Below are 23,972 nucleotides of genomic sequence, written 5' to 3'. Positions count from 1 at the left end.
AGAATATTGTGGAGGATCAAATACCCAAACCCAGCACAACCCCCACTTGTCCCATTTAGCCTGTCTCAGTGTGGTGGACTTTAGGACCAAGGGAATTCAGTGCAATGGTCCTTGGGACCCGGCGGAGCTCGCGACCCACTGCTTGCAGTGTTTCTGTTCCATTGATGGGAAACAATCACGATTGAAAATAAAGTGGAAGTCATAAAGCATTTGGAAAGAGGTGAAACGTCATCGGTCATTGGAAAAGCGTTAGGCTACAGTCGGTCAACGATCTGAACAATTCTAAAGGATAAAGTGAGAATAATGGAGCATGTGAAAGACCTTGCCCCGATGAAAGCTACAGTTATTACTAAGCAATGCAGTGGTTTAATTATTGGAATACATGCGTTTCTTATGTGTTTTATATGCATAGAAAGGTAAAATGTATACTGTATACTACGACAAGCGTTTGACTAACTGACGCCAAATAATACCGGATGTACTTGTTCTGACTTACGTACAAATCCGACTTAAAGACGGACTCAGGAACGGAACTCTTTTGTAACCCAGGGACTGCCTGTACTCTTCTCCGTAGATGCTGCCTGGCCTGCTGAGTTCCTCCAACATTTTGTGTGTTGCTTGGATTTCCAGCATCTGTAGATTTTCTCTTGGTTTTTACTTGCAGTTTCTTGCTTTTTATCCCTCCACCCCTTTTTTAACATAAAGAGATTTCCTTTTGTTGCTTTTCATTCAAATGGATCTTGGTTGAAGAACAGTGAATTTTGGATAATTGCAACCCATGTATTAACTAATTCACTAGCCATTTTTAAAAATCTTAGTTAAAGTCCTTCAGGATCTAGAAATATGACAGTCCTAAGTTCCATATATTGGTTCGAAGCACCTGGCTGTTGCTTCCTTCCTTCCAATTCTGGATCGGTCTCCATTTAAATTAGATATAGATTTCATTCATTTAAGTTGAGAGTCATAAAATTGTTTTGGCACAGAAGAAAACCATTTGACCTTTGAGGCTGAACTGATTTTTTTTTAAAGAGTTGTCCCTTCAGTCCCATCTCTTCACTCCCTGTAATCCTTCAAATGATTTACACATAAGTACCTATCGCTTTTCCTTTTGCAATTATGATAAACGTAATTTCCATTATCTCGATAGGCGGAGTTCTGATTTATAATAATTTTGTAAAAAGACATTGTCTTTCACAACCCAATTTATATATTTATCATTATTTTAAACCTGTTCCCCATGCAACCATCTGACGAACATAGCTTGTGCAACAACTAAATCTTAGCCTTTTCCTTTCTGGTGTTGGATTTGAATATGCTTTTGTGGAGTGTAATTCATTATTTTTCAGTGATAATAGAGGATGCTAGTTTAGTCTTGTACATTGAGTAGTCATTTTGAAGTATGGAAGAATAAACAATGTCTGGAGCCATAATACAGCGCTAAATAATAATGAGCCATAAACTGGCCCAGTTCCTCTGAGGGGGTAAAAGCGGGGGAAAATAGTGAATATTCCCTGTGGATGAGTGCGTTTTTTTTTGTGGCCTGATCTATGCAATAGACTTGGTGAATAATGCACTTTGTAAATAGATAGATAGATAGATAGATAGATAGATACTTTATTCATCCCCATGGGGAAATTCAACATTTTTTCCAATGTCCCATACACTTGTTGTAGCAAAAACTCATTACATACAATACTTAACTCAGTAATAATAAGATATGCATCTAAATCACTAACTCAAAAAGCATTAATAATAGCTTTAAAAAAAAGTTCTTAAGTCCTGGCAGTTGAATTGTAAAGCCTAATGGCATTGGGGAGTATTGACCTCTTCATCCTGTCTGAGGAGCATTGCATCGACAGTAACCTGTCGCTGAAACTGCTTCTCTGTCTCTGGATGGTGCTATGTAGAGGATGTTCAGGGTTTTCCATAATTGACCGTAGCCTACTCAGCGCCCTTCGCTCAGCTACCGATGTTAAACTCTCCAGTACTTTGCCCACGACAGAGCCCGCCTTCCTTATCAGCTTATTAAGACGTGAGGCGTCCTTCTTCTTAATGCTTCCTACACCAAAGCATGGTACTTTGATAAAAGGAGGAGGAACGAAACATCAGCCTGGCTTAGTGGATAAAGCAGGAGATGAGATGTGAATGGAGCAAAATAGCACTCAATGAGCAGGAGCCAGCTAACTGATAAAATGGAAATTGTGGAGATGGCTTAAGTATGACCATTGATGCTCACAGTAACTACTCAGGTTTCGATCCTTTGTAAGCTGTGCAGGAGCAATTTTATGTGCTTTGGGCAACATGCCATTTTACTGATAAGCCTATAAGCTATTATATTGTTCCTGCACCTCATTAATAAGGTGCTTCTGTCTCTTGATCATATATTGTGAAGCAGATCTTATGAATTGAATCCTATTAAAATCCTTATTCTGTTTCACTCATTTTAAATCAATTTGTCATTCACTGCTAGGTTTTGAGAAGGGAGGATCTGCCCAAAACATCTATCAGTCTATGAGATATAATGAAATACTGATGAAGCTATGCTTTATCTGTAAAGACATGCCTTGTTTATTCGCAGTGAGATTCAGTATCGAAACACTGTTTCATTGTGGAAAATGTATGTAATAGCCAAGTATTAATTGTGAACATTTAGAATTGATGGCTATTTCATGAGGTTGGCTTGTCCAAATACATAGCCAGTCCATGGGAGGAAATATCAAGAGAATCTTCAAGCTCTCCATCCTTATTATTTTCTTTGAACTATTATGCGCCATGTAAATATGGGCACAGTTTTTTAATTGCTATTCTGTAGTCTTATATTTCACCATATTAGTGTAATTTGTACCTGCAAGTTGAGTATTGGGCAGTTTCTTGGTGGATTGTGCTTCTTACATTTGCTAAAGTACTACTTGACAATTCTTCTTGGGCATTGTATCAGTAGCAGCAGACTTGCTTCTTTTCCAGTTCCATGGTTTCTGAGGTAATCTGTGAGACTGCACCAGAATCAGAAGTGGATTTATTATAGTATGACATTTGTTTTGTGCCAGTAGTACAGTGCAAAGATGCACTGCATTGAAGTTACCATAAAATGTGGGGGGAAAAGGATAGCAAGGTAGTGTTCATGGACTGTTCAGAAATCTGATAGTGGAGGGGAATAATTTGTTTCTGAATAATTGTGGGTGGGTCTTCAAGCTCCTGCACCACCTCTCCGATGGTAGTAGAAAAGAGAGAATGTTCTGGATGGTGAGGGTTCCTTGTGATAGGTGCTTCCTTCTTGAGGCACCATCTTGAGGGTTCTGCCCCCTGATAGAACTGGCTGAGTTTTAAGATCCTGTGCATTGCAATCTGTCTACCAGGGTTTGATACAATCAGTCAGAATGCTGTCCACAGCATGTGTATAGAAATTTGTACAAGTCTTTGACATACCAAATCACCTTAAGCTCCTAGTGAAGTATAGCTACTGCTTGCTGCCTTTGTGATTGCACTGATGTTTTGGGCCCAATGTCCCAGAATTTGAACCTTCACCCTCTCCACTGCTGACTGCTAAATGAGAACTTGTGAGTGTTTTCATAGGACCTGGGGATTTTAGTAGGGGAGTTGAATGGATAAATTACCCTGTTTCCTTTTACCTTAATACCAAAAGAGGATTTGATTTTTTTTCCACTACCACCCTGAACACCATTCTTCCATAGTTAGCATTGAAGAGCCAGTCATTTCCCAGGCTTGTGTGGATGCTATACCTTTTCAAACAGAATTTGAGAATATCTTGGAATTCTTCCCTCACAGTCTCTTGCTTCAGTGCAGAGTTCCTCTGGGAGTTTGGAGTTGGGTATGTGAAAGAGTCAGCTGAAAGTAATTAAGCCTTAGTTTGGAAGATAATTTTTTTTTTCACTTTTGTCAGTAAATTCTGAAGATTTTGCAGAGGCAGCATTGGTGGTTCTGTAGTCTGAGAACCCTGTTGTTGGCCACCAACACGGGGGCATATGGAGAGTTTTGCTGCCTATAGACCATGAGCTTTGTGGTGCATTTGACACCTTGTTTAGTTCTTGGCTAAAATATTTGCTAGTGTACTGAAGACCATGGTGAATTTGATCACCACTAATGAGCCTCATAAGCTGCATTTTCCTGGGTGTTATTATCTGCGTTGTCAAAGCACTGTGGACAAAAGGGACTATATAGGTATACAATATTTGTTTTGTAGGTGTTAACCTATGACCCCCTGTTTTACTCTTGAGTGTAGTGCCTATGATAGGAGCTCTGCCTCTGAGTGCAAGTATTCACAGCAAATATCTGCACTGCAGTTTGAGTGAGGTTGGAATGACTGGTTCTGGAGAATGATTTGTTCATACAGGTTGAACAATTTCCCATTTATCTCCATGTGACCTCACTTTGCTACAACACGACTGTTGTTGGTGAGCTGCGGTGTGCCAGCAATAAATATTGAGTCAACTGTCAGCAAGGGTGTGTTGCTGTCTTGCATGACCCCATTCTAAATGGAATGACATTTGTTGTGGGTTTTTGTTGTAATTGTGGCTTCACTGTCATCAGATGGCAAATGGAGATAAAATTCTACAGACAGCCAAATCTGGAAATGTTTCTCAGGGGTTGTTCTTAATTGATAGAATTGAAGATTTTGTCCTGCATGGTCGTTGATATTCCTTCCTGTTTTAGATTTGTTATGCACTGACAATTCAGTCCATTATGCCGAACTAACCACTGGACCTCTCAATCTTGAGAGAAATTGAGAGCACTGAACTGCAATGGTTAATGTAGTTTAATTTTAACTGGCAGATTAATACCTTGTGTTTTGTGTTTTGATGTTTGTGTTCTGAGAAGTTAACTTTGGACACAGGTGCCACCTGACCTGTTGACTATTATCAGTATTACTCCAAGATAATTTCATACATCTCTGGTGATTTTTATATACTTGCATACTTGAAACTGGTATGAACAATCTTCTATGCACTGATTCCTTAATGTGATAGCAGAACTTGTATCATTTTTTAATGTATATTCTTTGGAAGCATAATTTTCTGGTTAAAAAAAATCCACCTGGGAAGATGTTTCCTTTTTCTTCTTCCATTATACGCAAATAAGGGGACAAGTAAGTAAAACAGAAATGAACACTGTTGAATGCATATCCATCGGGTGCATTGAGCTTTTAGTATTCTGTAACTGAAGCCAAGCTTCTTTTAACTAACCTTGTTCCTATTAGCTCTTTTAGTCCTACTTCTTCATACCTTCCAGTTATACTTCAAGCTACCTCCCAAGCCATTTATTGCATTTTTAACCACCAAAACTGTAACAGCAGTGACAGCAGCTCTTTGATTCCTCCATTAAGTGATCATTTGTCATTTGAAAGATGACTAAATGTTGGTCCAACATGTATACCAGAAGCTGAGCTGGTTATGGAGTTCCCAGCAGAGGGTACGTGTTTGAAAGTGGATGATATTAGTGTTCCACGTAGAGATGTGTGCTTAATTTGCCATGTTTGATTGCTGTAGTAAAAGTGAAAAACAGGTTTGTCAATCAATTTAAAAATTAACTATTTGTAATTTTAATGGTATCTTTAAATGTCAATATTTTTGAATATGTATCAATAGAAAATCAATTGTTTATAATTTCTGACATGGTTTAAATTCTCATTGTGTTCACGTCACACCGTAAAGGTAATTATAATGAAGGGCTTTAACCAGCCTTTCTCAACCTTTTACCCTGGAAGATCCCTTGAAATAATTTTCAGGTTTCGAGGAGCCCCTGCGTCATTATATAGACAGCTCACTGTATGTTTGCGTGAACAGTAAGTTGTAGATATAATAATCCAAAAATGATTGTCAGTGATCTTTTGAGTAGAGAATGAATTTTTAGCAAATGCTTCTTGAAAAGAAACAGGTAGTTGAGCTCAGATTAACTTTCAGAGAAACAGAAAACCTACAGCACAATACAGGCCCTTCGGCCTACAAAGCTGTGCCGAACATGTCCGTACATTAGAAATTACTTAGGGTTAACTATAGCCCTCTATTTTTCTGAGCTCCATGTACCTGTCCAGTAGTCTCTTAAAAGATCCTATTGTATCCGCCTCCACCATCGTTGCCAGCAGCCCATTACATGCATTCACCACTCTCTGCGTAGAAAAACTTACACCTGACATCTCCTCTGTACCTACTTCCAAACACCTTAAAACTGTGCCCTCTCGTGCTGGCCATTCTAGCCCTGGAAAAAAGTCTCTGACTATCCACACCATCAGTGCCTCTCATCTTCTTATACACCTCTATCAGGTCACCTCTCATCCTCTGTCGCTCCAAGGAAAAAAGGCGGAGTTCGCTCAACCTATTCTCATAATGCATGTTCCCCAATCCAGGCAACATCCTTGTAAATCTCCTCTGCACCCTATCTATGGTTTCCACGTCGTTCCTATAGTGAGGCGACCAGAACCGAGCACAGTACTCTAAGTGGGGTCTGACCAGTGTCCTATACGGCTGCAACATTACCTCTCGACTCCTAAACTCAGTCCCATGATTGATGAAAGCCAATGCACCGTATGCTTTCTTAACCACAGAGTCAACCTGCGCAGCTGCTTTGATTGCCTTATGGACTCGGACCCCAAGATCCCTCTGATCCTCCACACTGCCAAGAGTCTTACCATTAATACTATATTCTGCCATCATATTTGACCTACCAAAATGAACCACCTCACAATTATCTAGGTTAAACCCCATCTGCCACTTCTCAGCCCAGTTTTGCATCCAGTCGATGTCCAGCTGTAATCTCCGACAGCCCTCCACACTAACCACAACACACCCAACCTTTGAGTCATCATCAAATTTACTAACCCATCCCTCCACTTCTCCATCCAGGTCATTAATAAAAATCAGGGTCCCTGAACAGATCCCTGAGGCATGCCACTGGTGACCGACCTCCTTGCCGAATATGACCCGTGTACAACCATTCTTTGCCTTCTGTGGGCAAGCCAGTTCTGGATCCACAAAGCAATGTCCCCCTTGGATCCCATGCCTCCTTACTTTCCCAATAAGCCTTGAATGGGGTACCTTCTCAAATGCCTTGCTGAAATCTGTATGCACTACATCTACTGCTCTTCCTTCATGAATGTATTTAGTCAGTCCTCAAGAAATTTCGGGCTCGTAAGACAGGACCTGTCTTTGACAAAGCCATACTGACTATTCCTCATTATATTATGCCTCCCCAAATGTTCATAAATCCTGCCTCTCAGGATCATCTCCATCAGCTTACCAACCACTGAGGTAAGACTCACTGGTCTATAATTTTCTGGGCTATCTCTGCTTCCTTTCTGAATAATGAAGCAACATCTGCAACCCTCCAAACCTCCCGTTCCCATTGATTATGGAAAGATCATCGCCAGAGGCTCAGCAGTCTCCTCCCTTGCCTCCCACAGTAGCCTGGGGTACATCCCTGTGACTTATCCAACTTGACGCTTTCCATAAGCTCCAGCACATCCTCTTTCTTAATATCTACATGCTCAAGTTTTTCAGTCCACTGTAAGTCATCCCTACAATCGCCAAGATCCTTTTCTGCAGTGAATACTGAAGCGAAGTATTTATTAAGAACCTCTGCTATCTTCTCTGGTTCCATACACATGTTCCCACTGTCACACTTGATAGGTCCTATTCTCTCACGTCTTATCCTCTTGCTCTTCACATACTTGTAGAACGCTTTGGGGTTTTCCTTAATCCTGCCCGCCAAGGCCTTCTCATGGCCTCTTCTGGCTCTCCTAATTTCTTTCTTAAGCTTCTTCCTGCTAGCCTTATAATCTTTTAGATCTCTTATCATTACCTAGTTTTTTGAACCTTTCCTAAGCTCTTCTTTTCTCTTGACTAGATTTCTTGAAATTAATCTTGTTTTCTTTTTCATAAATTTTTAAAACTCAAAAGACAAACATTATAAATTTCTGTTAAACACTCAAAACGCTGCAGGATCTCAGCAGGTCAGATAGCATCTGTGGGAAAGAGTACAGTTGAAGTTTTGGGCTGAGATTCTTCATCAAGACTGGAGAAAAAAAAATGGGTCAGAGTGATAAGGTAGGGGAGGGAAGGAAGATATACAAGGTAGTAGGTGATAGGTGAAACTGGATTGGGTGAAGTAAAGGGCTTTGAATTTGATTGGTGAAAGAGATACAGAGCTGGAGAAGAGGGAATCAAAGACGAGCGAGAACCTTGGAAGAAAGATAAGGGGGAGGAACAGAAAGTGGAGGGGAGGGGAAGATGTGCTTGGTGGTGGAATCCCATTGGAGATGGTCTTCACCCCACTTTCTGCTTTCTATAGGGATCATTCCCTACATGACTCCCTTGTCCATTCATCCCTCCCCACTGATCTCCATCTTGGCACTTATCCTTGAAAGTGGAACAAGGGCTACACCTGGCCCTACAGCTCCACTCTCACTACCATTCAGGGCCCTAAACAGTCCCTCCAGGTGAGGTGACATTTCACCTGTGAGTCTGTTGGTGTCATCTACTGTATCTGGTGCTTTTGGTGTGGCCTCCTGTATATTGGTGAGACCCAACGTAGATTGAGAGACCACTTTTGCTGGGCACCTATGCTCCATCCGCTAGAAAAAGTGGCCACTCGTTTTAATTCCACTTCCCATTCCCATTCCAACATGTCAGTCCATGGCTGCCTTTACTGTCATGATGAGGCCACACTCAGGTTGGAGGAACAACACCTTAATTCCGCCTGGGTAGCCTCCAACCTGATGACATGAACACGATTTCTCAAGCTTTGGGTAATGCCCCCCCCCCCTTTACCATTCCCCATTCCCATTTGCCTCTCTCACCTTACCTCCTTGCATGCCCATCACCTCCCTCTGGTGCTCCACCCGCTTTTCTTTCTTCCATGGCCTTCTGTTCTCTCCTATCAGATTCCCCCTTCTCCAGCCTGGTATCTCTCTCACCAATCAACTTCCCAGCTCTTTACTTCAGCCTCTCCCCCACCTTCTTACTCTGACATCAACTGTACACTTTTCCCTAGATGTTGCCTGGCATTGAATAATTGAATCAATAAGGATCTCTCAAGGTTAAGGACTGCTGTGTAAAATGATTATATTGTGACGAATGCAGACTGTGTTCTGACAAACTGCATGACAAACATTTCTGTGAAAGACTGAGCCTCTGAGGTGTATTTACCAATCATAAAATTTCAGATGTCTCTATTTCTATATTACTTTTGTATATCACATATTTGCATGTATGAAGATAAGTGTTTTCGCTGTTAAAGATAACATTATTGTATTTGTTTTGGAAAGCATCACTTGCCATTCTTTGTGTATGCGTGAAACAGCTTTAAACTAAAACATGAGGAAAGTGGTTCTGGGAAAACCGAATGAAAGAGGATTCCCTGTTCTGCTAGAAATTGTATCTTCCTGCAGGAAATATTCCTATAGGAAATGCTTCAGAACCTTAAGAAAATGACTTTTTTTTTCTTTTCCAATCCCCTAACTCTGGGTTGCTTTAATGTGGAAATACCAAGGTTAGTAAATTGGGGTTGTTGCACGATTCACCTTGTTGGTATTAATACTGTATCTTGAGGTTCGTATTGAGTTTATAATAGTCATGAGTTGTGAATGTGATGATTCACCATTGTAAGTTTCATTACACTCCATCAAAAGAGCAACTTTGAAACTGCAGAAATTCAGTTCAGAGTTGTCTTCCTAATATTGCTGCATGATGTTGAGGTAATAGAATGCTGTTGATTGTTTTGTGGATTCTTTATCTTGGTAATATTTCCTTTCTGATATTTCCTGAATCAAACAAAAATTCTTAAGTTACCAACTTTCAATACACTTTCTGAAGAAAAGGATGTCTCATTTCACAAATAGAATTAAGGTTTGTGAAATGAGGAAACAGTAAAGAAATAAACAAGGAATTTTGGTTTGATGACCCATTCTAATCTGGACCTTGCATATTGACTGTCTATAGAAAGTGATATTGGCAAGGAAACTGTATATATGCTATCTGCATAGACTTAGTGGTTTTGTCAGATGCCAGGTAAATACTGAAAATTGACAACAGGACATGTACAGTTTCAGTGACCAAGAATGTGCTATTTGGAATGTATTTGGAAATTGAGCTTCATAATCTTGTAGAGAAATTTTTAAAATAAGTTATATTTCAGGTGCTCGGAACTCTTTGTATTCATAGGGATCATTAGTTTACAAAGTCACTTTGCAGATCCAACAAGAGTTTATCTTGTTAAGTTATTTTTAAAATAGATGTGTTCAGAGCTCTAATTCAAGTTCAAGATTATTGTCATGCATATCCATGAAATAAAACTTGAACAACATAATAAACAGCAATAACATCATGACATTAGTGCAAGTTGAGAGAAATGCAGTCCATGGTAGAATTAGTGTCTTAAAGGTTGTTTCCTAAACCTGATAACAGCAAGGAAGAAGGTGTTATTGAACCTTGAGATGTAGGCTTTTCTGCTTCTCTACTTCCTGCCAGATAGCAGCAATAAAGAAGGCGTGTCCTGAATGGTGAAGGTTCTCAATTATGGATGGCAACTTCCTGGGAAATTGCTTCTTGTAGATGTTCTTGTTAGTGGGGAGATCCTTAACTGTGGTGGAACTGCTTTCGTCCACTGGTCTCTGAACCCTCTAGCATTTTGGTCGATTGGAGTTCCCATACCAGTCTGTGATGTAATCAGTATTCTTTTCACAGTACGTCTGTCGAAAACATACTGAATCTCCTTAAAATGCCAGGAAAGTAGAGATGCTGGCACGCTTTCTTTATGGTTGCATCTATATGCTGAGTCCACAATAGGTAATCTGATTATGCCACGTCCTCATGTGTTCCGCTTTTAGTAAGCTCACCCTTATTCTAAACTCCAAAGAATAAGATCTAATTTAGCTGTTTGTGAAAGGGCAACATTCATATCCCAGAAATGATCAAAATAAATCTATGAATTGTTTCCACTGCTAGTCTCCCGTTAAATAGAGGGACCAGGATCTCACATCCTGTGCAATTGCAGCAATATTTTTAACTTCACCTCTCTTGCAATAAAGGCAAAATGTGCTGTTTTCCACCTTGACTATTACAGCTGCCCGTTTCTCATGCCACACACCAAGAGCATCTGGGCATTAATCCTTTCTTTTGCAGTCTCTCTCTATTCAAAGTATAGTTTTAATTATATTTAGCAAAATGTTTGTCCTCACTCTGTTTTTACTGCCATTGAATGAATTTCTTTTTTGTTTTTCAGGATATATAATAAGTCTCGTTCTTCTAACCTTGCCTCGGCAGCACTTGGTTCAGCTCTATCTGTATGTTTTGACTGCACTACTTTTATATGCTGGGCATCAAATTTCCAGGTAAGGCTTATGAGAGGTTCACTACTTGCATAAAATTTGAATAGGAAGGGTTAGGTTTTGAATTGTTATTCTGTTCTGTGGTTTAAATTTTAGCTAGATGTTTGCCTTTGGAGATGGAAACTATTCCTGTTGTTGTGTTCAGTACATATTTAAATAATATGTGAAACTATCAACACAAAATTAAATTAACTACATCTGAAAAAGGAACCTTGGTATCTGTCGCTTGAATTCATAAGCTTTTGACTATGTATTGTAAATCCATGAAACACATAAAATTGTGACCTTAATGTAACCCAGCTCATACTGTGTTACATTGAACTCCTTGAGAACTGTTGCTGAAACCTCTGTGTGTTGTTGTTATTGCTAGACTTGATGTAGGGCTAAGCTTCCTCTTTTGTAAACCTGATCGTCCAAAATTTTTGTGCTTCTACCTGAACTGGCACAAAATTGTTGTCTTTCATTAGTCTTATTAGTCCTTAGCTTAACAGTATGCACTTGTTTTCTGTTGAGCATTGCATTAACTTCAAACCTGTCATCCTCTTTTTATATTCCAAATTACTGCAACATTTTGACTCTCCAGACTTCTGAAATGTCTTGCAATCTATAATCTTGTGGAGATGGTTGCATTTAAGAGTATTCCTAAATTCAGTTGCTTCATCACTGGTGGCTATGCTTTCATGCCCATCAAACCCCCCCCCCCCCCCCCACCACCCAGGCCAGGGCTTTGAGCTGTGCAAATAAATACAATTTTCCACAGCTTCTATTGTGTCTTTTAAAATAGATGTGTTCAGAGCTCTAATTCAAGTTCAAGATTATTGTCATGCATATCCATGAAATAAAACTTGAACAACATAATAAACAGGAATAACATCATGACACTAGTGCAAGTTGAGAGAAATGCAGTCCATGGTAGAATTAGTGTCTTAAAGGTTGTTTCCTAAACCTGATGACAGCAAGGAAGAAGGTGTTATTGAACCTTGAGATGTAGGCTTTTCTGCTTAGGCGGGAATAGAAAGCTTCTATTCTAAGCTTTCTGTTTTCAAAGCTATTGCCCTTCAAACTTCAACAACAGCAATATAAATAAATTTCAGATTGCTTTCAGAGATGTTACCAAATTTAATATTGGCCAGGAGAAACTTCCTATTCTAAAACGACTGATAATTTTTCAAATATCTTGTTGAAAATATATGTAGTATTTCATATTCTTATTTGAATAATTGCACTTTGCTGCATTCCGACAACATGTGGGAGTATTGGTCTAAACTTGTATGTTCGGTCATTGGAAAGGAAAGCATAAGAACATGATTCAGAACCAAGAATACTACCACTTGGTGCTCCTTTTTTCAAGCAGTGTGCATGAAATGGCCTCACCAGAAGCTACTTATTTCTCTTGCACCTTGCCTGGTGACTCACTTTTCTGTCTTAGTGAGAATGCATGATGTATTGCTATTTTAATACTCATCATGTTGAAGATTGAATTTTCAAATTGTGCTTGCATTGGTGCAAAGTGTAATGTGATGATTCTAGCAATTTGGTGATTCTAGCAACATATGTCTGAATCAGGTTTAATATCACTGGCATGTGTCAAAAAATTTGTTTTGTGGTAGCAGTACATTGCAATACATAAAAAACTATAAATTACAGTAAGTGTATAGAAAAAAACTGAAATAAATAGTGCAAAAAGAGAGGGAAAAATAATGAGAGAGTGTTCATGGGTTCATTGTCCATTCAGAAATCTGATGGTGAAGGGGATGAAATTTCTGAAACATTAAGTGTGTGTATTAAGGTTTTTGCACCTCTTCCTTGATTAGAGAGGAGGGCATTTGCTGGGTGATGACGCTCCTTAATGATGGATGCTGCCTTTTTGAGGCATCTCCTTTTGAAAATAACCTCGATGCTGTTGAGGCTAGTACCATGATGGAAGTGGCTGAGTTTACAACTTTCTGCAGCTTTTTCCAATCCTGTGCAGTGTCCCCTCCATACCAGATAGTCATGCAACCAGTTAGAATGCTCTCTGTGATACATCAGTAGAAATATACCATAGAGTTCATGTTGGTTTGCATGGGGGCAAACCTGAGGTACTGTTCCTTGAAGATGTTGCTTGGGAGGTTAGTACCACTGATGGACCTGACTAATTTTACAACTTGATGCCAGATGGTGATGCAGCCAATCAGAATGCTCTCCATGGTACTTCTATGGAAGTTTGAGTTTGTTTAGGTGACAAGCCAAGTCTCATTAAGCTCTGAATGAAAATAGCTGCTGTCTTGCAAATTACAATATGTCAATGGTCTCATCCACATTTGTCATTAGTTTTTGAAATGTTCACTTACTGAAGCTTGTACTTTGTTTTGAAATGTTTTCCAATTTAGTCTGTTTTGAAAAATATTATGAAATTAAAATTGATATTGGGAGTAGTATTAAATGTTATTATCCATAAGATGATTGTAGATATTATAACATGGTTACTCAAGATGGAGTCGGACTCTGAAATCAAGTTTTCCATTTGCTGCTTGGAATTTGTACTTAAAAAAACAATCAGCAAACTGGGCAAGCATGTCTGTTATCTTTTGGATCTGGTCAAACCAGTTGATGTTGGAGAGTATTGAGTGGATGTTATCTCTGCTTATTATTTTTATTGTAGTTCCATTGGCTTTCTTATTGTTCAAAAGTTTAGTAATATGTATCTGCAATGTGGCTGCTGTTGCTATAATTGAAATAGAGGAGTTTTGTGTGATTTGCAGAAAAGGAGTTAGATATATTGATCATTATGTTGATTGAGGCGTACTGTATTTTGGAAATGTGATCTGTATTTCAAAAGTTTGTAGATGAAAAATGATCTGTGATTTAAACATAGTTTTCAAAGATGCTTTATAAAACATATTAAATTCTGAAGTCAAGCACCATTTAATTATCACAGCTAATGAAAAGTTTTAATTGACTTTTACTGGTGCATGATATCATTTGAGGGATACATGAGTAGAAGTGCATAGAGGAAGATGCTGTTTAATATATTCAAGTCCCTTTCAGTCCGTTTATACAAGCATTAGAAGAATTTGATGTGTAAATACTTGTTTGCTCTTCTCCTAAGGTAAGAGCACTAATATTTGAAGCAGTGGTTAACTATTGATGAAGACAGAACACTATAGCACAGTACAGGTCTTCCAGCATATGATGTTGTGCCAACATTTTAACCTACTGTAAGACCAATGGAATCCCTCCCACATAACCATTTTTCCTTCATCCATGTGCCTGAGTCTCTTAATGACTGATCTATTGGCTTGTGCCACCACCCCTAGCGGTGTGTTCTAAGCACCCACTACTCTATGCATAAAAAAAAGACATCAGACATCCTCTCTATACTTTAGTTTCAGAGCTTGAGTAGGTTACCACTCTGTTTCCAAACCTACTCAGCTGCACATACTCTGTAGTTTTGTGACATCTGCTCACTGGTTTTATGGTCCAAACTAGTGCTAGCCCATTGGCCATTCAGATGTTGTCCATCTGTAGGACTGGAGTACTTGTTACAAACTGGGAGAAGTTTGGATTATATTTGGAGTCATAAGGAATGGAACAGTAGCACAGCAGCCAGTCCAATGCTTCACAGTGCCAGTGACCTGAGCTGAACTCCAGCTGCCATCTGCAGGGAGCCCACACGCTACCCATGCAACTGTGTAGTATCCCCTCCCACACACATTACAAAGGCATATGGGTTAAAGTTAATAAGTTGTGGGCATGTCTATGTTGGTGCCAGAACAGTGATAAAATAAAAACATGTTACAGTATGGAACTTCATTTGAATTGTTAAAGATAATTGATTCATTCCTTTAAGTTTTATTTTACTGCCTAAATCGGTGCTTACTAACAGGGCCACCAGCACTTCTGGTTTCTGTTTGGCCTCCCTTGTTGTGTTAATTAAATCCTGTGTTTATTTTGAGCTTTTATCAGGAGCATCCTTTTTTTAAAATATTTGAATGAAAAGGTAAGTCAGGAAGGGGTTGGCAATCTTGGTTAAAAAAGAGTTAAACTATGAGAAGGATAATCAAATGAAGACAAGGAAGGGGTAATGACACATAGGGAGTATGCAGTAGACTCAAAACACCCTGAGATAGATATAAATTGCTCTTTTCCCTAGTACAAAAGCATCAAGGACAGCTATGGAGACAGAAGATATTCTGTAGAGACTGGAAATCTTGAGCTCTCGGACATCTATAACTTACTCCTTAACTAAATCCCCTCAGAGAAGATTCTGGCATTGTCTCCTGCACCATGACTAACATTGTCACCTCTGGAGATCTCCCAGCTACAGGTTGCAACCTTATTATTCCCTTACTCCATACTGCCTGTTTCTAACTGCTCCTGCCCCACTGAATTCTTCATCTTTCAACTTCCATTTCCCTGGCCTTATTTTCATCATGGACATCCAGCTTCTGTGGAAGGCTTTAAGGCTTTCTGCTTTGTTGACAGCAGACCTAACCAGTTTCCACCGCCACTTCCCTCTCTCTGGTGAAACTGATACTTACCCTCAACAATTACTCTTTCAGCTCCTCCTTTCTCCAAGCCAAAGGTGTAGCCATGGGCACTCACATGGGTCCGAGCGATGCCTACCTTTTTGTTGGCTATGCAGAACAGTCCATGTTCCAAGTCTACATTGGTAAGGCTTCCCACCACTTCCTCTGCTACATTGGTGTTGTATTCTGCATCCATGCTGAGCTTGTCTGTTTCATCAACTTTGCCTTTAGCTTCTACCCTGCATCAAATTGACTTGGTCCATTTCTGACACCTTACTGTCCTTTCTTGATCTGTCTCCTTCACTGGAGAGAGATTATCTACCAATTTCTTTTACAAGCCCACTGACTGCATGTTCACAAATCCTTAAAGGCGGTGGAGAATGTTGAACTGGTTAACAGTGATGCTTAATGCAAAGAATGCTATGCTTTTTTTGATTAACTGTGGCTAGAATAAACTAATAGGTACTATTTTGGAAAATAGGGAGGATCTATTCTTTCAACAGAGGGATGAAGATAAAGATAAAGAGGTTTAAACTGATTTGTTAGAATTAGGAGGGATATGAGAGAAGCAATGTTAAGCTTGAAAATGGTGAGGGTCTGAAATAGCTTGACCAAAAGAGTGATGGAGGGAAACTCCCTCAGCTTGTTAAAAAAGAACATAGATGTGGAGTTGAAGAGATGTGAGAGACAGGGCTATGGCCCAAGTACTGCAGATAGGTGGGTAGCTCTTTGACTGGCCTGCTGTCATGGGCCTTTTGGCATTTTTTTCCTCTAATTCTAATGTTTGTCCTTTCAAAAATCCACTGACAAGCAGTGGAGGTTCATGGAGTTGCAGATTTACAGTAGAAGGTTTTGATTGAGTCATTCAATTTAAAATGCGTTTTCCTGACCAATCAGAAAGAGGCTTAAGTGTTTAATAGTCAAGGATCAAAGTCATTTTAAGCACTGGTTCTCAAACTTTTTTATATCATTAATTAACCAAGGGGTCTGTGGACCTCAGGTTGTGAACCTCTTTTTTAAAGAAATAAGGAAGCAGCAAAGGAGTATCAAAGATGCCAAGAAGAGAAAAAGTAAGAAGGAGCTACAAAATGGGGACACACTAAAACATCCACTGTTCTTGGTTTAGATGCTTTAAAAGGGATGGTGAGGGAGGGAAAGGAATCAGAATCAGGTTTATTATCATTGGCATGTGACGTGAAATTTGTTAACATAGCAGCAGTTCAATGCAATACATAATCTAGCAGAGAGAGAAAATAATAATAAATAAAATAAAACATAATAAACAAACAAGTAAATCAATGACGTATATTGAATAGATTATTAAAAAGTGTGCAAAAACAGAAATACTATATATTTAAAAAAGTGAGGTATTGTCCAAAGCTTCAATGTCCATTTAGGAATTGGATGGCAGAGGGGAAGAAGCTGTTCCTGAATCACTGAGTGTGTGCCTTCAGGCTTCTGTCTCTCCTACCTGATGGTAACAGTGAGAAAAGGGCATGCCGTGGGTGCTGGAGGTCTTTAATGATGGATGCTACCTTTCTGAGACACCGCTTCCTAAAGATGTCCTGGGTACTTTGTAGGCTAGTGCCCAAGATGGAGCTGACTGGATTTACAACCTTCAGCTTCTTTTGGTCCTGTGAAGTAGCCCTTCCATACCAGACAAGTGATGCAGCCTGTCAGAATGCTCTCCACGGTACAACTATAGAAGTTTTTGAGTGTATTTGTTGACATGCCAAATCTCTTCAAACTCCAAATAAAGTATAGCCGCTGTCTTGCCTTCTTTATAACTACATCAGTATGTCGGGTCTAGGTTAGATCCTCAGAGATCTTGACACCAAGGAACTTGAAGCTGCTCACTCTCTCCACTTCTGATCCTTCTGTCAGGATTGGTATGTGTTCCTTTGTCTTACCATTCCTGAAGTCCATCTTACTGACATTGAGTGCCAGGTTGTTGCTGCGGCACCATTCCAATAGTTGGCATATCTCATTCCTGTACGGCCTCTCGTCACCACCTGAGATTCTACCAACAACGGTTGTATTGTCAGCAAATTTGTAGGTGGTATTTGAGCTATGCCTAGCAACACAGTCATGTCTATACAGAGAGTAGAGCAGTGGGCTAAGCACACACCCCTGTGGTGCGCCAGTGTTGATCGACAGTGAAGAGAATATGTTATCACCAATCCAGACTGTGGTCTTCCAGTTAGGAAGTCGTGGATCCAATTGCAGAAGGAGGTACAGAGGCCCAAGTTTTGCAACTTCTCAATCAGGATTGTGGGAATGATGGTATTAAATGCTGAGCTATAGCATCCTGACGTAGGTGTTTGTGTTGTCTAGGTGGTCTAAAGCTGTCTAGGGTGCCATTGAGATTGCATCTGCCGTTGACCTATTGTGACGATAGGCAAATTGCAATGGGTCCAGGTCCTTGCTGAGGCAGGAGTTCAGTCTAGTCATAACCAACTTCTCAAAGCATTTTATCACTGTCGATGTGAGTGCTACCGAGCAATAGTCATTAAGGCAGCCCACATTATTCTTCTTTGGCACTGGTATAATTGTTGCCTTTTTGAAGAAAGTGGGAACTTCTGCCCATAGCAGTGAGAATTTGAAAATGTCCTTGAATACTCCTGCTAGTTGGTTGGCACAGGCTTTCAGAGCCTTACTAGGTACTCCAGGACCTTCTGCCTGCGAGAGTTCACCCTCTTTAAAGACAGTCTAGCATCGGCCTCTGAGACAGAGATCACAGGGTCATCAGGTGCAGCAGGGAACTTCACAGCTGTAGTTGTATTCTCCTTTCCAAAGCATGCATAGAAGGCGTTGGGAGTTCATCTGGTAGTGAAGCATCGCTGCCATTCATACTATTGGGTTTTACTTTGTAGGAAGTAATGTCTTGCAGTCCGTGCCAGAGTTGCCGTGCATCTGATACTGCCGCCAAGCTCATTCGAAATTGTCCCTTTGCCCTTGAAATAGCCCTCTGCAAATCATACCTGGGTTGCCAGACTTGAATGCCACAGATCTGGCCTTCAGCAGACGACGTACCTCGTGGTTCATCCATGGCTTTTGGTTTGGGAATGTACAGTAAGACTTTGTAGGCGTACTCTGATCCACACGTTTTAATGAAGTCGGTAACAACTGCAGCATACTCATCCAGACTGAAAGATGAAACCCTGAATACAATCCAGTCCACTGATTCAAAGCAGTCCTGTAGGTGCTCTTGTGCTTCCCTAGCCCAGTAGGCATTCTTGATGGTGGTGTAACAGTGGTCCAGTGTGTTGTTTCCTCTGGTATTGCAAGTGATCTGTTGATGGTAATTGCTTAGTGATTTTTTTCAGACTGGCCTTGTTAAAATCTCTGAAAATGATGGTGAAGGCGTTAGGCTATGCTGTTTCGTGCATGTTGATCCCATTGCTCAGATCATCTAAAGCCTGCTTGACATTGGCCTGAGGTGAACTATAAACTGCTACCAGAATGACCGCAGAGAACTCCCGTAATAGGTAAAGATGACACTTTACAGCTAGATATTCCAGGTTTGGTGAGCACAACTGGGACAGCACAGATATATTCGTGCACCAAGAAGAGTTGATCATGAGGCATACTACTCCACCTCTGCTTTTGAGAGACTCTATAGATCTATTTTGATGGTGTATAGTAAACCCGTCAATCCGAATCACTGCATAAGGTACGGAAGGGGTTCTCCAGGATTCCGTGAAACAAAGGACACACGCGGTCCTAATATCCCTCTGATTCAGCACCCTGGCTCTGAGATCATGGATTTTATTCACCAGAGACTGCACATTTGCCAGCAAGATCGTCAGCATAGGGAGTTTAAAACCCCATTTCCCTAAATGCACTTGTAATCCTGATCTTCGCCCAGGATAAGATGGGAGTGGAGTTGGAAACAGGGATACTATCATATCTGCAGAAAGGGAGGATGTCATGGAGGGATTGTCAGCTGAGTATGTGTGGATGGAAGTCAGAAACAGGAAGAATGCAAACATTCTTTTGGGAGTATTCTACAGTTTCCCCCTGCCCCCCCCCCCCCCCAGTAGCAACAAGGACACTAAGGAAATGGATAAGTATGCAGATTTACAAAGGTTCATCAATAACAGGGTTGTTCTCGTGGGTGACTTCAACTTCCCTATTATCGATTGGCACCTCCTTAATGTAAAAATTTCAGATGGGGCATAATTTGTTCGGTGTATCCACAAACGATTTCTGGCACAGTATGTGGACAGGCTGACTGGAGGATAGACCATACTAGGCAATGAACCTGGTTAGGTCGGAGAGCATTTCTAAGACAGTGACCACAGCTCCCTGATCCTAAGCATAAGCCATGAACAAGGATAGTAGCAGATAGTGTATTTAATTGGAGGAGTTCAGATTACAGTGCCTATAAATATTCAGCCTTAGAAGTTTTCATGTTCCATTGTTTTACAATATTGAATCAGAGTGGATTTAATTTGTCTTTTTTAGCACTAATCAACAAAAAAATACTCCTATGTCAAAGTGAGAACAGATCTCTACAAAGTGATCTGAATTAATACAAATACACAATACAAAATAATTGATTGTATAGGTATTTACCCCCTTTAATATACACCAAATCATCACTGGTGCAGCTGGTTTGGTTTTAGAAGTCACATAATTAGTTAAATGGAGATCACCTGTATGCAGTCAAGGTGTTTCAATTGATTGTAGAAAATAAACACCTGTATCTGGAAGGTCCAACTGCTGGTGAGTCAGGATCCTGGCTAAAACAAAACACATGAACACAAAAGAACCCGCCAAGTAACTCTGCAAAAAAGATTATTGAAAAGTACAAGTCAGGAGATGGATACAAGAAAAATTCCAATTCACTGTATATCCTTTGGAATACAGCTAAGCCAATTGTCAAGAAATGGAAAGAATATGGCATAGCCATAAATCTGCTTAGAGCAGGCTGTCCTCAAATCTGAGTGATCATGCAAGAAGAGGACTAGTAAGGATGGCCACCAAGAGACCTATGACAACTCTGGAGGAGTTACAAGCTTCAGTGGCTGTGTTACGAAGGTGGAGCAACTCTGAGGGGCCGAAGGGTACAAAGTCGCCCCCTCCTTTTTGAGAATCGCAAGATCGCTATTATTTCGGGTCTGAGACCCAGGAAATGAGAGAGAGACACACAGAATACACAACCAGGTGGAATGTCTCCTGACATGAGCGGAACGGAACCACTGATTACTGCCATTGTCTCTTGGAGAAGGAATTGTGTATTGAGTACTGTACTATTCATTGAAACCCCTCGGGACAACCAGAGTGGTCTGGTTGAGGGATTGCATCATCCCAACCTGATTGACATCTGAGACCCCGTGAGTGAGGATAAAAGAGGGGTCTGGGGAACACCCCTTTAGACGCACCAGGAGAAACTCTAGAAATCCAGTGACAGCGTTTTATAGCGAAAGCCGGTGGGAGCTCATGTGCGTCCTCCCTTGCCTGGGTGGCGGGCTCATCACGGAAGAACGGCTTAGCTAAAGGAGAGGTCACACTTGAACGGCCACGACAACGAGACACCTGACGGATCGAAATCATAAAGGAAAGTCGGCAAGTTTTTCTCTTTCTCTCTCTCTCTCTCCAACAATTGCAACCCAGCGACACCCGAATGACGGCAGCCTTTGTGAACTGCAGTGAACTTTATATTTCCATCGGACAATTCATTATCCCCAGGCAACGATAGAGCTTATTTCTTATTGATTATTATTATACTCGCACTTTTAGGTTTAGTATTGATGACGTATGTTATCTGTATATTTGCATTGATATTATTTTTCTGTATTTTTGCTAATAAATACTGTTAAAAATAGTATCATCAGACTTCAACGAACGTCTCTATCTTTGCTGGTAAGTAACCCAGTTACGGGGTTCGTAACAGCTGAGGTGGGATCCACAGCTGTTGCCCGAGTGCTTCATCAGTCACAACTTTATTGGAGAGTGGGGGAAAAAACTCACATTAACTCTATGCTAGAGTTTTCCAGAAAGCTTGAGAGACTCTGACGTCAGCTGGAAGAAGGTTCAATGGTCTGATGAAACCAAAATTGAGCTTTTTGGCCATCAGATTAAATGCTGTGTTTGGTGTAAGCCAAACACTGCACATCATCAGAAACACACCATCCCTACTGTGAAGCATGGCTGCATTATACTATGGGAATGCTTCACTGCAGCAGGCTCTGGAAGGCTTGTGAAGGTAGAGGGTAAAATGAATGTAGCAAAATACAGGGAAAACCTGATGCAGTCTGCTAGAGAACTGGACGAGAGATTTGTTTTCTCGCAAGACAGTGACCCCGAGCAAAAAGCCAAAGCTACACAGGAATGGCTTAAAGGCAACAAAGTTAATGTCCTGGAGTGGCCAAGTCAGAGTCCAAACCTCAATCCAATTGAGAATTTACTCATGATCCCCATGCAATCTAACAGAGCTTGAGCAGTTTTGTAAAGAAGAATGGGGAAAATTTGCAGTGTCCAGATGTGCAAAGCTGATACGGGTCTATCAACACGGACTCAAGGCTGTAGTTAATGCCAAACGTGCAAAGGTGTATCTACTAAATACTGACTTCATGTAATTATGCAATCAATTATTTTGTGTTTAATAATTGTAGTAAATGTAGACCAATTTGTAGAAATTTGTTACCACTTTAACATGAAAGAGTCAGTGTCAAAAAAGCCAAATTAAATCTACTCTGATTCAATGTTGTAAAATAAAAAGTGAAAACTTCCTGGGGGGGGGGGGGGGGGGAATGGAATACATTTTATAGTGTTATGACCTCGGCCCCCTCCTTTGTGAGAATCGCAAGAGCCCTAGTCAAGAGGGGGTCAACTGACCCAAGAGGGGGAGAGACGTGCTGAATAGACACAGGAAATGGGAGAGAGAGAGGGAGACGTGCGGAAGACCACGTTCTCCCGAGAAGCAGAATAAAGGCAACATTGACTGTTGTCTCATGGAGACCACGTGAAAAGCCCTCGGGCAAAGTGGGCTGGTTGAGAGAGAGATCGCATCACCTGCAACCTGATTGACACCTGCGATCCCGTGAAGAAGTATAAAGGAGGGACTGAGGGGGGGACAACCCTCAGACGCACCAAGGAGACACCAAGGAAGCACGATACCGATTCCCGTGGGAGCGGGAAGCCATTTTGAAGGAAGCCACGTGCGTTAGATTCCGAATTTTGAATCTGTGGCTGGAACCAACGGAAGACCGCTTTTAACTAACAACGGGGAAGCCTGCTCCCCTGATTCCAAGGATTTGCTCTGTAAAGACAACGGGCAAGTGTTTATCCTTTCTCAACCATCTCTCTCTCTCCACAATGTGAAACCCCAGCGGTTCCCAAAAGGGAAAAGCCTGCAGACTTCTGAGTGACTCTTTATATTTCAATTGGACTCAGTATTATCCCCTAGACAATGATAGAGCTTATTTCTGGTTGATTATTACTATACCTGTGTTTTAGATTGAGTTGTGACGACGTATATGATCTGAATGTTTTGTATTAACCATACGTTTGTGCCCCTTTATAAATAAAAACGTTTGAAAATAGTAGCATCGGGCTTCGGTACATCCATCTATCTTTGCTGAAAAACCACCCGGTTACTGGGGAATGTAACAAGTGGGTTGCTCGTCCCGGATTTGAAACCAAAGGGGAGGGTCAGTGAATCGGGCTGTAAGTCCAAACTTAAATCTGGTTACGCAGGTAGCCAGACAGGAAACCAGCAAAGATGGATGTGGGTGAATTTATGAAAAATCCGACTGTAGAGGCGCTAGGGATGGCTACCAAATCAGACTTGGTAAATCTGGCAAAGGGGTTAGGCCTCGCAGAGGTGAGGTCATCAATGAAAAAGCAGGAAGTGCGAGGGGTCATTAATCAGTATTACATTGAAAAGGAGGTGTTTGCAGCTGAGGATTTGGAAAATATCCCCGAAAAGAGATTAGCGAGTGGGACAGATCAGGCAAGGTTGGACCATGATCTTAAAGTAAAGCAGCTAGAAGCAGCTGAAAAGGCTGCGGAACGAGCTGCAAAGGAATTAGAGATGAAACGGGGTCATGAGCTCCAGCTAAAGCAGCTAGAAGCAGAAGAGAAAGAGAAACAAAAGAGCCATGAATTGGAGCTGG

The 23,972-nt window shown here is 40.7% G+C and overlaps 1 protein-coding gene across 1 annotated transcript in view; it reads left to right on the top strand.

Annotated features, from left to right (window-relative positions):
• Window positions 1-23,972, top strand: part of rnf145a (ring finger protein 145a) — a 152,013-nt gene that overhangs the window by 20,590 nt on the left and 107,451 nt on the right. Inside the window, exon 2 of the mRNA XM_073067889.1 lies at window positions 11,233-11,341. Coding sequence (XP_072923990.1) covers window positions 11,233-11,341 — 109 coding nt within the window. The remainder of the gene's footprint in view (window positions 1-11,232; window positions 11,342-23,972) is intronic.

The sequence above is a fragment of the Hemitrygon akajei genome, chromosome 15 (genome assembly GCF_048418815.1).
Source record: "Hemitrygon akajei chromosome 15, sHemAka1.3, whole genome shotgun sequence".
NCBI lineage: Eukaryota > Metazoa > Chordata > Chondrichthyes > Myliobatiformes > Dasyatidae > Hemitrygon > Hemitrygon akajei.
Note: the sequence above shows the minus strand (reverse complement) of the source record. Positions and strands in the feature narration are given on the sequence as shown.